The following is a 16,521-nucleotide window of genomic DNA, read 5'->3' as shown; positions in this document are numbered from 1 at the left end:
CATTTTTCTTGTTTTCCTCCTGTGTTCCTTCAGTCCACTGTATGATCAGTACTGCAAAGACCACTATGCGGATGGCCACTGTGACCAGGGCTGCAACAATGCTGAATGTGAGTGGGATGGTCTGGACTGTGCAGAGAACCTGCCAGAGAAACGGGCTGTAGGTCACCTGGTGCTGGTGGTGCACTTACCCCCTGAGCAGCTGCGGAACAACTCTTCAGCATTTCTGCGTGAGCTAAGCCGTGTGCTACACACCAACATCGTGTTCCGACTGGACGACAAAGGAGAGCTGATGATCTTCCCGTACTACGGCAGCCCACACGAGCTCCGCAAACACAACAGAAAACGTTCACTGGACAGCTGGTCTGATATCTTCGGGACAGGGCAACGTGACCAGGACCAGATGCATGTTGTAGGGTGAGTGGGTGGGTGTGAGTCAGGGTGATGCAGGGTATGGACATATTCTAAAACTAGAAACATTCTAAAATGTACAAATGACTGCATGTGTTGATCAACCACAAAATGTTTTATGTGTCCGAAGTTTTGTTACGTAATGGGGCTATGAGACAAATAAGGAAATGTGCTTTTCAGGTCCTTTTTTTATGGATTGCAGTATGTAGTAGTGTCAGAAACCACATGAACTCATTTATTTGATATATATAAATATCAACCACTAGGCTGTAATGCGCTTTAGGCTAGCAGGTCATTTGCATACAATAATTTTAAAAAATGGTTATAGGTATGACAAGTGTGAGATTAAATGTCATCATTGTAATGCATTTGGGAACTGTATGTGTAAAGAGTGAATGTTGTGTCCTCTTTCCAGTTCGGTGGTGCATTTGGAGATAGACAACCGTCAGTGCTATCAGCAGTCATCAGACTGCTTCCAGAGTGCTACTGATGTTGCTGCCTTTCTTGGAGCTCTAGCTTCCAGTGGCAATCTCAACATGCCCTATGTTAAAGCAGTTACTAGTGAGTATTAAACATGCACACACTTTTCTCCCTGGAAAAAACAGTTAGCCCATGAGCTTTTGTGTCGCTGGCATCCATCTCTGTTACTCCATGAATCAAAAAGTGGACCCCTTACTCCACTCAGTGAATTCCAGCAGCATTCACAATAAACTCAAACTTTAACACCCCCCGACCCCATACACACAAATACACACACTTCACATGGTATCCTTGCAGGGATTATACAGTTGCCTTTGAAGTTTACCTTTTTTGTACTCCACCAGTAGCACAAATGTAATTGTGCATCAGATCTTACCAATCAATGACACAGTCCATGGGTAAATCCACTGGCTTCAGGCACCAAAATGGTTAATTGCTGTAAATCAACACTTGCCACCTCCACACCATCAACTCCCAGTATCACTCACACACACACACACACACACATAAAAATGCACACGCGCCTCAACATGGCCTTAGTGTGCAATGAAGGGGGCTGCTGCAACCTTCACCTCTCTGAATGTAACACCGGGACTTAGCGCATCTCCAAGGGTTTAGGTGAGGAGAGTTTATCATTTCAAAATCGTTAGCAGAGAGAGGGAGAGGGGCCCCAGAAAAAAAAAAAGAAAACGGGAGCGGAGGAAAATTGATCGGGAGTGTGCTAGAAGTTGGGAGTCTTTGTTATCTTGAAAATCCTAATAAATCCTTCGTCTTTACAGCTTAAAGCGTGCGCAGTAATTTGAAGTTCATTAATCCCTCCCTTTTTTTCCCTTAAAGAAGAAGTGGTAAAGTTGTCTCCTGGTACCCTGGTCTGAGAAGACGTGAGAGGAGGTGTTCTTTCTCTCTTTTCTTTTTCTCCCTTCCTCGCCTTCCTATTTGCTAGCACTTTTTCTTTTTTTCTTTTTTTTGATGAAGAAGCGGTTAGCAATTCTGATTATTGCTAAATGGGACGCGTGCAGCTTTCAAACTGGCTGGAACCTCGTTCATCCAGCTAAATGTTTTGTGGACAGTTTCTTGCATGAGGATTAATTGAGTACACGACAGTGGACATTTTTGGACACGGGACGCTCATGTGCCCCGTCCTACATTTGACTGTTGTAGACTCTGACATGTCACCCCTTCTTCTTGCAGGTGAAAGCGAGGTGCCATCGCCCACAAGGAGCTATCTGCTTTATGTGGTGCTGGCCGGTGTGGCCCTGCTGGCCTTCATTGCTGTGGGGATGGTGGCCTCACGAAAGCGGCGACGTGAGCACGGCCAGCTGTGGTTCCCTGAGGGCTTCAAGACCAGTGAGCCTAGCAAGAAGAAGAGGAGAGAGCCCGTCGGCGAAGATTCAGTCGGCTTAAAGTGAGTACACCATTTCTGGTCGTGTGGCATCTGTGGACTTACACTGCTCGCCTAAGGTTTGAGGAGACCTTGACGTCTTTTGACATTTTTGAGAAATGTCAAATATTTTTGATGATTTTCCCAATTAGGTTCCTGTTGAATCCTTTAATTGTAAGGACGTGTAGGAGGTCTTTCACACACGGTACTACATTGTCTACATCATTGTCATTGTCTAAGTTTAATAGTGCTTACTGCATAATTTACAATATTGTAACTGGACAGTAAGCCTTAAGATCAATAAAATATTAGCTACATAAGAAATTCAGAATTTAAGGGTTTGAGTTTAAATGAACTGTATTTAGAGATGAAGAAGGCAGAGTGACAGAATCGAGTGTTTTAATTTAATGCGGTGTACTTTCCACTCAGCTCAGAGAGACATTGGACGGAAAGAGTAGCAAGAGGCATCTTACCGTTATGAAAAATAGAAGGAGTTCAAAAAGTATTTGAGTTTTTTTGTCCTTATCTCAAAAATTTAAAAGTTAATTTTTTTGTTACTAACATTAACCTTGGAGAGTCTTATTTTGTTATTTTGCTGCAAATTGACAACTAAAATTAATAATTCATTAATAACATACTGAGAACGGGGATCTCCACAAACTTTCATACGGCATATTTGCCTGGAAAATATATGGCTTAGGTACAATGTGGGGTGTGTCAAAGTGTAGGAGAAGCAGGGGGTGCTTGATGATTTGTTGTAATGAATTAATTAGCTTGTTGAAGGGGGAGGGGGTCCGTTTAATCAATAGCAGTTTTGGTGGTGGTGAAGAAGCTAGAGAAACTTGAGATGCTTTTGGCTGGTGGTAAAAGATCTCATCCACACATCTGATGGGATGTTTCTATGATGACAGGCCACTTAAGAACTCTGATATTTCACTAATGGATGACAACCAGAACAAATGGGCAGAGGAGGAGCCAGCAGACACCAAACGCTTCAGGGTAAGGCAAAGCCTGATTATTACACCATTAATTTGGGGGGAAAAATCTAATTTATTCATGGTTATAAATTATGATTTATGTCATTGTCACTGAGAAAGAAGTCATTATAAGATTATATTTTAAGTTATGGGTAAATAAATATACTTTTATAATATTCTTACATTGAAACATAGCATAATATTTTATTATATATTTGACCTTTATTTTGACAGGAGAAAGCAACCTATGGTTTCTTTTAAAAAAAAAAAAAAATAAAGAAATCTTTTAATAATGTTGTAAATAATTATTAAATTATATAAAATATTACTATTTCTAATCATTGTTTGATTCTTGTGCCAGTTTGAAGAGCATGCAATGTTAGATCTGGATGACCAGCAGGACCATCGTCAGTGGACTCAGCAGCATCTAGATGCTGCTGACCTGCGAATCCCTTCTGTAGCTCCCACACCTCCTCAGGGCGAGACTGAAAACGACTGCATGGATGTCAATGTCCGAGGACCAGGTAAGGCATATCTTTACTCTAGAGAAATGTTTCTCGTTTAAAGAGAAGTACAAGAATATCCAAACGATTAAGAAATGTCATCTCAAAGAAGTGTCCATTCCTAAAAAAATAATGCTGGGGGATATTTGATTTATTCATTCATTGATTGTCTGTAATCGCTTATTCACTTCAGGGTCACGGTGATACTTGATTTAGTTTATATATGTATATATGTTTATATATGTTTTCTCTCTCTCTCACACACACACACACACACACACACATATATATATATATATGAACACATATGAAAATATTGTTTAATTAATTTTAAAAACTGTTTAATAAAATAATAATACATTTAAAATCTAAATTAATAATTGTTGGTTGTGTCTTATTGCAGTTAGATACACCATATAAATCTTAACCGAACCACTTTCAGTGTGAATCCTGATACAGATCATGTTCAATTTTAGTTGCACTTTTACAGTTTTTTTTACCCTCAATGTTACAGTATTCATTAATGACTTGTAAAAATATTTTTCCACTCACAATTCTGTGCTTGTACTGAGTGAATGTGTGTGTCAGTAGAATGCTGAGGTGAGGGACTAAATTGAGCTCTGGTAGGGAGTTAATGCACAGGGCCCAGTGGGAAAAGGGATCCACTTCAAAGACTCTTACTGAAAGCTGTGAAACCCTGGGGAGGGTGCCCATTTTCTCTAAGCTTAACGATCGACCCAGCCATATCTACATCCTATTTACACGTGCCGATTAAAATAAACAATATCAAAGTGCGACTCTTCTCTCAATAACTGCCAAAGCCCCTCCAGAATGTCAAGAAGGATTCAAAGGCTGTGTGCTTTCGCAAGCGTTTTTCTCTCTCTCTCTCTTTTTCCCCGCTCCTTGGATCAATGTGTTGGAATCGACCAAATCGGGCTAGATCTGGGAATAGCTGTTCTTTTGAAGAAGAGAAGCCTCTGTCGAAGATGCTGTGGCAAGCCTCTTCTCAGGGATGATAATGCTCACTTTTACCAGCCGTGGAGATTTCAAAAACCTGGCCCACTTCCATGAGTTCGGTGGATAGGGAAAAAAACAGTGCTTCATCAGAATCTGTTATCGAAAGAGATCTAGGGGTGATTCACTGAGGCAAAGTTGTCCAATCCACTTCGATTTGTTTGTTTCTTGGTCTGATCTTTCCGTCACTTTGAAGAATAATGGGGGTGAATTGGGATGAGCCTGTTCTCAGTTTGGCTTTATGGGTTTTACCTTTGTTGAAAAATAACACAGAATTTTTTAAATTAAGTTCTAGGGTGTGGTCTTATATTAAGGTCAACTTGGCTCAAACTGACATTAGAAGACAATCTGTTAAGGGGTGTACAGTATTTGAATTAAACGTATAATAATGATGTTTCCTTGTAACTTGCTTTCTCTATGTCACCCTATGTTTGTCAGTTTTCTCTTGGTCAATTTAGTCATTATCAAGTCCACCTGCTACACGAGGCTTCTATGCTCAGAGTGTGATAGCTGGCTCAAATGTCTCCCATAACATCTTCTGCCACCACAAGATATGATTGAACAGCTCAATAAACATGAAAGAAAATATTGACTGACACCTCTGCTTAGTCAGCATTGGCTGAAATCATGTTGAATGACTGGGTTGGGGGAGGATCAGCCTGCACACACACAGACGGAACAAGGTTTGTCAGGCTCACTTGGACTCCTGGCCACCTTTGGCATCACCAGCCATGTAACTTGTGATATTCTATCTGCAATATGGCATTTGTACAGTTTTCAAACAGCTTAATCATTAGAAATAATTAGGAATTGTGATACTCATTGCAGGATGGAGTAGACTTTTGGTGGTGGTATGATTTGAACAAATTCTGAGTGTTGTTGGTTTCATTGCTGTAGGCTAATTCAGTTTAATTCAGTATACTCAGAGAATGTTCTTGGGTTCTGTTCTAATTAGGTTCATGATTTCAGGTCAAGGTAAACTCCCATTGTGTTTTTCTGTTTCCTTCTAAAGATGGGTTCACCCCGCTGATGATTGCCTCCTGTAGTGGTGGTGGCCTGGAGACTGGAAATAGTGAAGAGGAGGAGGATGCTTCTGCCAACGTCATCAACGATTTCATCTACCAGGGAGCCAACCTGCACAACCAGACTGACCGTACGGGAGAGACTGCTCTGCACCTGGCTGCCCGTTACGCTCGTTCTGATGCAGCAAAAAGGCTTCTTGAAGCTAGTGCTGATGCCAACATTCAGGATAACATGGGACGGACCCCTCTACATGCCGCTGTGGCTGCAGATGCACAGGGAGTCTTCCAGGTATGTCATCAATAATCAAGTAGTAATAAAATTCCAGGTAATGTTTTTGGTGTTGTTTTTTTATGTAATTTTTTATGCTGCAGGTTTTACATTTCTTTCAATAAATTCTTAATTTTAAAACCTGTTATTGGACTAGTAGTAGAGACATCTTGAAACTTGAATTTTGTTTATACTTAAGTATCTTTTAACCCTCCTTAACCCTTCTTGTTTATTCATGTTCCAGATTTTGATCCGGAATCGGGCCACAGACCTGGATGCACGGATGCATGATGGAACCACGCCTCTGATCCTGGCAGCCAGGCTGGCTGTGGAAGGCATGGTGGAGGAACTCATCAACTGCCACGCTGACGTTAATGCTATCGATGACTTTGGTAAGACCATCACCATCATCAAGAGTTAACTGTTAAACATAAAGTAGGTTTTCTTGTTTTTGCAAGATTCTTACTCTTAATCAATACCATGTACCAGTTTGAATTATTATCTTCATTGGAGGAGTAGCTGAAATTTTCTTATGTTTTTTTGTCAGGCAAGTCTGCACTTCACTGGGCTGCAGCTGTAAATAATGTGGAAGCAGCTGTCGTACTCCTTAAGAATGGAGCCAATAAGGACATGCAGAACAACAAGGTAAGGCTTCGCTTTTCACAGGCAGCCACTTTATTTATTTAGGTAAAATTAGGGGTAACCTGTAATTATGTGGCCACATGTGTATAACTTACACCAGGGGTGCACAACTCCAGTCCTGGAGGGCCAGTATCCAGTAAAGTTTGGTGATTCCTTTGCTCACACACACCTGATTCAACTCATCTGTTAGTTGACAGGTTTAAGGGTTGTGTTTTAGCAGAGGAATCACCAAATCACCAAAATTTGCAGTTGTGCACCCCTGACTTACACTATATTATAGCTGTCCAAAGGAAAATCTGTATCTCCATTTTTTTGCCAACATTTATTTACTACATAATTTGAACACTATAGCTGTTCTTCACACTGTGTGAAAATGTCATGATGAACCAATAACAATACTCCAAAATAACATGGAATAAAACTTTTAACATTGACTTCAATTGGAAGTTAAGATAGTTTGTTCCTTCTCCTCTAAAATTACTATTTTGGAGATGTATGTTTTGTTTTAGACAGTGACGATACATTATTTTCTCAAGCCTCAGGATGAAATTATAAAACAACACTATTAGTGTTAAATTAACACTGTTAGTGTAATAATTTCACACTCTCAGTGTTAAGTTAACACTAATGGTGTTGATTTAACACTGTTGAATTTACTGTGTAATAATGCAGATCTGTTAGAGGAGATTAGGAAAAGACCATGAAATTAAAACATTTTAGTGTCCATACTGGGTCTTGAAGAGAGCCAGTAAGGCACAGTTAGTGATTGTCATGGTCTAAAACACTAACCTCTCCTGGTAATCAGCAGCAAAATTGAATTATGTGTGTTAAAGTAGGAAAATCACCAAAATTCCCGTATTAGGCCCACAAGATTGGATCTGGACACCTCAGATTTAGGGGTAAAGTTTCCTCACAGTGGGTTTCTTTTGTTCTTTAGGAGGAGACACCCCTGTTTTTGGCGGCAAGAGAAGGCAGCTATGAGACAGCTAAAGTCCTGCTGGAGCACTTTGCAAACCGTGAGATCACAGACCACATGGACCGTCTCCCCCGGGACATTGCTCAGGAGCGCATGCATCATGACATTGTGCGCCTAATGGATGAGTACAATCTGGTGCGTAGCCCACCCATGCACGGCGCACCTCTCAGCACCACACTTTCACCCCCCCTCTGCTCTCCTAATGCCTACCTGGGCAGCCTGAAGCCTTCTGTTCAGAGTAAAAAGCCCCGCAAGCCTGGCACCAAAGGCATGGGCTGCAAGGACAGTAACAAGGACTTGAAGGCCAAAAAGAAGTCAAAGCCCCAGGATGGCAAAGGTGTCCTACTGGACAGCTCAGCTGCACTATCGCCTGTGGATTCACTTGAGTCGCCCCACGGTTATGTTTCAGATGTGGCTTCTCCACCCCTGATGACCTCGCCCTTTCAGCAGTCGCTCAATCACTTACAGGCTGTGCCAGATGCCCACATGCCAGGTGTAAACCATCTGGGTTTAGCCAGTAAACAGGATCTTGCCCGTTTACAATTTGATCCTCTGCCTCCACGTCTGACACACTTGCCAGTGGCTGGCTCAAATGGCTCCACCGGCCAATGCGACTGGCTGAGCAGAATGCACGGCGGAATGGGTCAGCAGGGTCAGTTTGGAGCCGTGAGGAATGGCCAGCACCAGCCTGCTGCCCAGCATGGTCTGATGCTCCACAATGGAAACGGCCTGCCCCAGATCATGAGCTTTCAGGGCTTGGGCAACACCCACTTGGCTGGGCAACCACATCTTCTGCATCAGTCACAGCAGATGCAGGCCAATCTACAGCAACAACAGCAGCAGAGGCAGCAGCAACAACAGCAACAGCAAACCAACATCCAGATGCAGCACCAAAACACGAACGGTGGGCAGAATTTCATGGGTGGTGCAGAGCTGCAGCAGGGCAATAGCATGTCCATCCACACCATCCTGCCACAGGATACACAGCTGCTCCAAGCTCAAACACTGGCACAGAGCATGGCCAGCACTCAGTTCCTCACTCCGCCGTCCCAGCACAGCTACTCAGCCGCCATGGATGCCACCAACACGCCCAATCACCAGCTCCAGGTGCCTGAGCATCCATTCCTCACACCCTCACCTGGCTCACCTGACCAATGGTCCAGCTCCTCACCCCATTCCAACATGTCTGACTGGTCCGAGGGCATCTCCAGCCCACCCACCAGCATGCAGACACAAATGGGACAGATTCCTGAGCAGTTTAAGTAGAGCAGTTGCAGGAATGTTATATTTTATGTATATTAAGAGCACTCTTTTAAAAAAATATATATACAGCAGTAAACCCATTTTAAATGAAGGGTCTTTTCTATGCCTTTTGTACTAACCACATCTTTTTGTTTGTTTGTTCATTTGTTTATTTTTTATTTATTAATGTCTTGTTATTTATATATTTTTTTCACCTGCCTTTTTGGATTTTTTTTGGAATTCATCATCTGAAGAAAATGTCAGTAGTGAAACAGAAAGTAGCAGCATTTCTAGTTCTTAGTAATGCTCATATTTTGAAGCTTTTTTTTTGCATTATACTGTGGTTTCTGGAATACACACTGGGTATTTATTGGTCTTAAAAACTTGCTTTTCCTTTTTACTTGCTCTGCTTATGTTGGGTTTTTTTCTACATTACTGTATAATTTTGTAAAATGAAACATTTGTGTAAGGGCATTTTATAGAACACATTTTATAACAAAGTTTTCAGTATTACAGTACATAAATGAATTTTATGTTTGTTTTAACAATCAGAAGAGCTGCTTTGTCCATTGTTCCAAGATCAATAGACAAAAGACAGTTTTTTTATATTTGTTTATTTTGAAGCAGTTTTAAAACACACAAAACTTGTCTGGGACTGAATTACACTGGGGACTGACCACTGAAAGTTTTAGTGTAGAACAGGACCAAATTTATGTCTGTAAATAGATGCTTGTGTTATGTTTCTATAGCTAAGTTCTCATGATTCTGTTTTGTTTGACTACGGTTAATTCTCAAATAGTCCTAAAGCCTGGGGTTCTTTAATACATAAGCTTTTTGTATAGTTTCTTTGTGAGATTTACTTATCTTCCCTGTTTGTTTATAAAGTAGCTGCGTAAAGCAGAGTTTTAAAACTTCCACTGTAAGTAAGTGGGTGTGAAAGCAAGGATTTACACTGGTTTATTTGGTGTTAATGTGTTTAAAACAGGTTGCAGTCTAAATTACTGTGTTCTTCCTACCTTTCCTTTCTAAACTGGTCAAGTGGCCAAAAAATGTATGGGGTCTATTGAAGAGGCTTCATGTGAATCTCTCTTTACTTCCTATATTGTATGCTTTGTTGGAGCCTATGGCTAATGTAAATATACCTACTGGAGGTGTTTTATGTGAACAGGATTTTGTTTCAGAAATCTTAAATGTGCCATTGAAATTTGAGTTTCTGTTAATCAGTAGCTTTTTGTTTTCTATCATAGAAACAACATATATTTTGCTCAGTATCACTGAGTTAGAGGTCTTATAAGATGTGTATGCAAAGATCTAGAGACTACCGCAACCCATATAGAATATGAATAACATAATTTGATGTTTTAAACTCTATTTATTGACCACTAGTTTGCTATAAATTTGTAAGATTGTTTTTTAATGAGAAAGGGTTGTTGGTGTGCCACAGTATACATTTTGAACCCACAAAAATGGAGTATATCAAATCAACTGCATTGAGTATGCAATATCTGTAAATGTTACCTATCAGCAAACTGTAGTTTACATAAAGTATATTTTCTGTCAGTTCTGTTGTCAATCTGTAAACGTTATTCTTGAAATAATAAAAAATATAAATATAAATTGAATTTCAGTTTGTGCTGTAGTCCATAAGAATGCATGCTTTAGAACCATCTTACTGAAATGACTCTTCATTATTGTCACGCCTTCGTCCTGTCAAGTCTGTTGTAGAAGGAATCGCCGAAAGAAACGTGCTGGAGTCACCCACTCGATGGTCGATTACCCCCTCAGGTCCGGAGAAATTTTTTTGGGGGGGTTAAAGGTAGGGGCTGTTAGCCTCCAACCTCAGGACGACGGAGGTGGGGCTAACAGGGGCGCACCACTGAGGGATCTAATGGGTGCGCCTGTGAAACCCCCTATACCCTCTACAGCTCCAGCGCAAGCCCGGCGAGCAGTTCAAACCCCTGTCCTCGGAAAAGCGGCGTCTCCAGCCGCTTCTGTCTTCGCGCCTCCGGCCGCGCCTTTCTCAGAGAGCGCGGCGCCTACGGCCGCTCCGGTCTCCTTGAAAGCGGCGTCTCCAGCCGGTTCTGTATTCATGAACGCGGCGTCTCCTGCCGCACCTGTCTTCGTGAGCGCGGCGTGCGCCTCTCCTGTCTTCGTGAGCGCGCGCCTCTCGTGCCTCCGTGGACGACGTTGCAGGCTCCCCTGCCTCCGTGGACGACGTCACTGCAGGCTCCCCTGTCTGCGTGGACGACGTCACTGCAGGCTCCCCCGGCCGCTCCTGTCCCCGTGACTGTGGCCCTGGCCGCTCCTGGTCATGTCCGTAGGTTATCCCTAGAGTTGTGCCCAGGCTGGCTTCTCAGACTGCCCCACAAACATTTGCCAGTCCTGGGCACCCCCTTGTTATATTGGTTCCCTTGTCTGTCCTGGTTCCTGTCTCTGTCCTTGTCCCTGTACCCTTGTCTGCCTTTGTCCCTGTCCCGGTCACTGTGTTTGTGTCGGTCCCTGTAAATGTTCTTGTACCTGTTCCCCTGTCAGCCCTGTTCAGTCTCCGTTTCAACCCTCTGTCCAGTCCCTGTTTCAACCCTCTGTCTTGTCTCATGTCCAGTCCCCTGTTACTCCTGTCCAGTTCCCATCTCATTTATCCGGTCCTGTCGTGTCCCCAGTTCCTGTGTCTGTTCCTGTCTAGTCTTGAGTCTTGTTTTCCGTGCCCTCTCCTGTGCCAACTCCTGGGAGGTTTAGGAGCACATGCCCCGGGAGTTGCGCGTTCATGGGGGGGGCATCTGCCACGCCTTCGTCCTGTCAAGTCTGTTGTCCCCGGTCATGTGCTCTTTTTAGCACATGGCTATGTTTTGTTTATGTCCTTGTCTCCGCCCTCGTCCCGCCTTTGTTCTGCCTCCTCGTCCGTGTCATGTGTTAACCCGTCCTCGTTATCTGTCCAGGTGTGTCTCGTTTGTGTCAGTATTTAAGCCCTCTTGTCTCACGTCCTGTTTGTCGTACATTTCACCTTTGTTTTGTCGTGTTCTCTGTCAGGTCCTGTCGTTTTGTGTCATTCTCGTTAGATTCCAGTTCCGTCTCGTTGTTTTGCTTACTATGTCTAGGTTTATCTGTCTGTCTAGTTCCCTCTGTTTATATTTAGTTAGTATCTGTCTCTTTAGTCTAGGTTTCCGTTTGATTATCTCTGTCCAAGTCTGTCTGTCTAGTCAACTTCTGTTTATTAAAATATCCTGTGTTTTAGCGAGTGCGTCCGCCTCTGTCAGTCCGCCCCGTGATCCGTGACAATTATCTTCAAAAGCTGGTGTCAATAATTTCCTCTTAATACTTTTTAGTTCACTGGTGATTTAGATAAAGCTTGATGCCATTAAGCATTTTATCTCATTTATAATGGGGCAGATTTTCTGACCACAGTTAAGCCCAGTTTAAATTACTGTCTGATTATTTTGAATTGGACTTCGGTCTGGAAGTTTGGAGTGTATATATATGAGTCATGTTATATTGACATGTAATACATTTTATTAGAACCAAATGCCAAAGGCAGGGCAGAATTACACCCTGGAGGGGGCTCCAGTCCTTCACAGGACGACACACACATACACTCACACATTCTCACCTATGGACATTTTTTGAGCAGCCAATCCACCTACCAACATGTGTTTTCATCAAACCTAGAGGGATATCCAGTGTTTGCTAAAGTCATTGCTGCACTATATTATATTTGCTTGTTCACAACCATCTTCAGTGTTCCATTGTTTATCTAATGCCTTGGACGTTATATGTAACTTATGCATGACTGCTATCTTTTAACAATGAAATTCCTTTTGAGACTTTGTAAACCATGAATTTTGCTGTAAGATGAAACTAAGTAAATGCCAAGAAAATCCTACTATAATTCCCCTATAAATTATTTCAGTTTGTATTATTTTTCAGTTGAATTGCACAGATAATCCATTGCATTAAATGTGGAGTTCAATATAATATTTTACAAAATATGTGTCTGGCAATTTAACAGGAGTGTGTAGATTTTTATATCCACTGATTTTTATATCCACAAAGGCCCCTGTCAAAGGTTGGGATATATCAATCAACTGAACAGTCAACTACTGAAGTTGATGTTGGTAGCAAGAAAAACTGATAAGTGTAAGGGTCTGAGTAACTCTGATAAGGGCCAAATTGTGACAAGGTCCAATAGTGTTTTGGTCACATCTCCTGAATGGCAGGTTGTGTGGGGTATGCAATGTTTAGTACCTAGGGTAGTGCAAGGAAGGACAGCCAGTGAACCAGCAAAAAGGTCATGGGTGCTCAGGGCTCACTGATATGTGAGGGGAGCATGAAGGGAGTGATCCCACAGAAGAGCTACACATTGCTAAAAAAGTTAATACTACTAGGATAGAACTTGTTAAGAGCTCTCCTGTGAGATCAGTCTAGATGGGTTTGGTTTCAATGTATAAGTATATATTCTTATATAAGTGTGCCTTGGGCGCCTGTGCCCTAAACATGTTGTCTTTGGATCAAATTTTTAGTAGGTTCTAGCCACTGCAAACCAGGAACATCGCACAAGACCTTCTATTTTAGAGTTTTTCCTGCTTCCAACATCAATTTAATGAACTTTTCAGTTCACATGCCTAATAATCTGATAATCCCTGATAATACCTGAATGCATTCAGTTGTGAATCATATGGAATGTTCCAGAATAGTCACAAATTCAGCATATATAGGAATTTCGTTAAGACAGAAGTATTCTGGTTTGTTTTTTTAATAAAAATTAATGATAGTTAAGTTATATAGTTTCTGAAAATTATACAATTATATAAAACCAAGTTTTAAGTGAAAGCAGCTTTGTGGAATCACAAAGCACGTTGTCATCTGCAATTGTCAGCAGCTACAGAAAATGTTCACACACCGCCATCTTGTGGTTATAAATACTGCTACCATTTTTTATGCATCAAATTCAATTTCATAATAAATATATTTTAAACATCATCTCAACGTTTCTACCACATTTTAATCAACGACATTAGATATTGTGGTTACCGTGTAAAGGATTTTAGCCACTGGCAAGTGTGTCAGACGTGGAGGCAGAGGATCATTATGAAAAAGAGGACACCTTTTTTCTCTCGGGGGGTGGACGAGGGGGTTGGATGAGCTTTACACTTTTATTTGCTACACATGGGAAAACATGGGATTTCCTTTTTTAATTCATCCGAGAACTTACATTTACGTTTCGGCATAGCTGCTCGAGATGAGGGTGGGTACATGAGCTTTGCCTGACGTAAACAAGGACTACTGACGTGCAGACTGACCAATTAAATGTTTACAGAGAAAGTTACCGACCCATAACGGTAGCTCTACAGTCAGACCGCCCAATCAGAAGATTTTAGGCTACTTCACCACGCCCCCTTCTCACTTAAGTGAACCAATCGGAGTAGGGAAGGGCGGAACTAATTTGTGAACGAAACTTCTCGAAATTCTATGTAAACTCTAGAAAAACAAAATCCCGGACGTTTGTGAAATTCCGCCCGGTCTAAAAGAGTCTAAAGTATAAAAAAGAGGACATGTCCGGGTAAAAGAGGACGTCTGGTCACCCTAGTTTAATAATCGCCAATCAGCCATAACATTAAGACCACAAGACCATACAGTAGCTCTTTACAGTTGTACAGTTAAAGAATGTAGTCAATTTTGGCTCTGCATACTTTGTTTTACCCTTTCACCTTGTTCGTCAAATGGACAGGGCCCCAACATGATCCCCACAGAGGAATTTGGGTGGTGGCTCATTCTCAGTTCTGCAGTGACAGTGGCGTGATGGTGTGTTAGCATGTGTTCTGCTGATACAAACAGATCTGACACAGTAGTGCTGCTGGAGTTTTATAAAAACCTCTGTGTCCCTGCTCTCCAGCCAACAGTGTCCTGTGGGTGGCATTCTGTGTCCACTGATGAAAGACTAGAGGGCAAGCAACACAAACTGTAGCAACACATAAGCTACATTCTCTGACTGTACATCTACAAGGTGGACTTTTAAGGTAGGTTTGTATAATAGAGAGTGGACAGTGAGTGTATACAGTGGATAAACTCCAGCAACTCCTCTGTGTCTGATGCACTCATATCAGTGCAAAACACACTTTCACACCACCTCCAAATTCTTGTCACTGCAGCTCTGAGAATTATATACCACCAAAATAATACCAGCTCTGCTGGACTGCAATCTGGTCAGTCAAGCACATGCACTCTGTGTCTATGAATGTTGTTGTAACATGTACAGAATGAGGCCTGGCATTGTCTTGCTAAAAAGATAAAACACATATCTTGGTCCCTGATGCACCCTCCATAATGTACAACCATACATTCCATACAACAGTTTGGATCACTTTTGTCATTAGCGAAGAAAACACAACATGTTTTTTTAATGAAACAATCTGGAACATGGACTCCTCTGATATCAGCACACGTATCTACTCTCTTTTGTACCATCTGAGATGAATTCGGGCCAAGAGACCTCATTAGCATTTCCATATAGGATTGATATGCATCTTTCTGCTTATGTAATAGAGTTTCAGATTGCTTTTGCTGATGTATCGGTGGCCTGTGTTATGTAACTTGGGTTTTTCAAAGTGATTCTAAGCCTGTTTCACTACATTTATCACAGTAGCATGAAAGTTTCTCGTGGCATGTCGTCAGAGGACTCAAAGGTCATGCACTTCAACAATATTTCCCTTCACAGACAGAGATTTCATTGGATTACCTCAATCTTTTTAAAGTATTAGGTACAGCAGATTGTGGAATATAATGACATTTCACAGTGAACTATTTGACAGTTCTCTCTCAATGTTTTGCACAAAGGGCTGAGCCACAAATTATCCTTGCTTGCAAATAGTGAGACTTAGGTAGAAGCTCAGTGTGTACCCAGTTGGGATACCCTCACCAGTTACCAGTACAGTAATTAATTTATTGTGATGATGATGATGATTAATATTATTATTAATATTAATAATTTGCAGAAGGGCTGCACGGTGGCACAGCAGGTAGTGTCGCAGTCACACAGCTCCAGGGACCTGGAGGTTGTTGGTTAGAGTCCCAGTCCAGGTGACTGTCTCTGAGGAGTTTGGTGTGCTCTCCCCGTGTCCGTGTGGGTTTCCTCCGGGTGCTCCGGTTTCCTCCCACAGTCCAAAACACGTTGGTAGGTGGATTGGCGACTCAAAAGTGTCTGTAGGTGTGAGTGAATGTGTGTGTCGTCCTGTGAAGGACTGGCACCCTCTCCAGGGCGTGTTCCTGCCTTGCGCCCAATGATTCCGGGTAGGCTCTGGACCCACCGCGACCCTGAATTGAATAAGTGGTTACAGAGAATGAATGGATGAATGAAGCTCACACAGGCAAATGAATGCACATTGACACAAATAATTCAAATACTCAGTTGCTTAATATTTGGTTCTAATAAAATGTATTACATGTCAATATAACATAACTCATATATATATATATATATATATATATATATATATATATACTAAAAAAACATTCATCATGCCCGGGCAACAGTGTTTACATGTTGGTGTTTGTGGTTGTTTTACTGTGGGCGGTTGGTGGTGGGAGGCAGTTTGACTGTAAGCCGCTGGAGGCGCG

The 16,521-nt window shown here is 41.9% G+C and overlaps 1 protein-coding gene across 1 annotated transcript in view; it reads left to right on the top strand.

Annotated features, from left to right (window-relative positions):
* LOC136676376 (neurogenic locus notch homolog protein 1-like) overlaps positions 1 to 10,491 on the top strand; it is a 45,487-nt gene extending 34,996 nt beyond the window's left edge. Inside the window, exons 26-34 of the mRNA XM_066653327.1 lie at positions 34 to 414; positions 824 to 969; positions 2,080 to 2,293; positions 3,181 to 3,268; positions 3,608 to 3,770; positions 5,776 to 6,074; positions 6,298 to 6,445; positions 6,601 to 6,698; positions 7,633 to 10,491. Coding sequence (XP_066509424.1) covers positions 34 to 414; positions 824 to 969; positions 2,080 to 2,293; positions 3,181 to 3,268; positions 3,608 to 3,770; positions 5,776 to 6,074; positions 6,298 to 6,445; positions 6,601 to 6,698; positions 7,633 to 8,937 — 2,842 coding nt within the window. The 3' untranslated portion in view covers positions 8,938 to 10,491. The remainder of the gene's footprint in view (positions 1 to 33; positions 415 to 823; positions 970 to 2,079; positions 2,294 to 3,180; positions 3,269 to 3,607; positions 3,771 to 5,775; positions 6,075 to 6,297; positions 6,446 to 6,600; positions 6,699 to 7,632) is intronic.
* The last annotated feature ends 6,030 nt before the right edge of the window (positions 10,492 to 16,521 follow it).

This window comes from Hoplias malabaricus, chromosome X2 (assembly GCF_029633855.1).
Source record: "Hoplias malabaricus isolate fHopMal1 chromosome X2, fHopMal1.hap1, whole genome shotgun sequence".
Classification (NCBI taxonomy): domain Eukaryota; kingdom Metazoa; phylum Chordata; class Actinopteri; order Characiformes; family Erythrinidae; genus Hoplias; species Hoplias malabaricus.
Note: the sequence above shows the minus strand (reverse complement) of the source record. Positions and strands in the feature narration are given on the sequence as shown.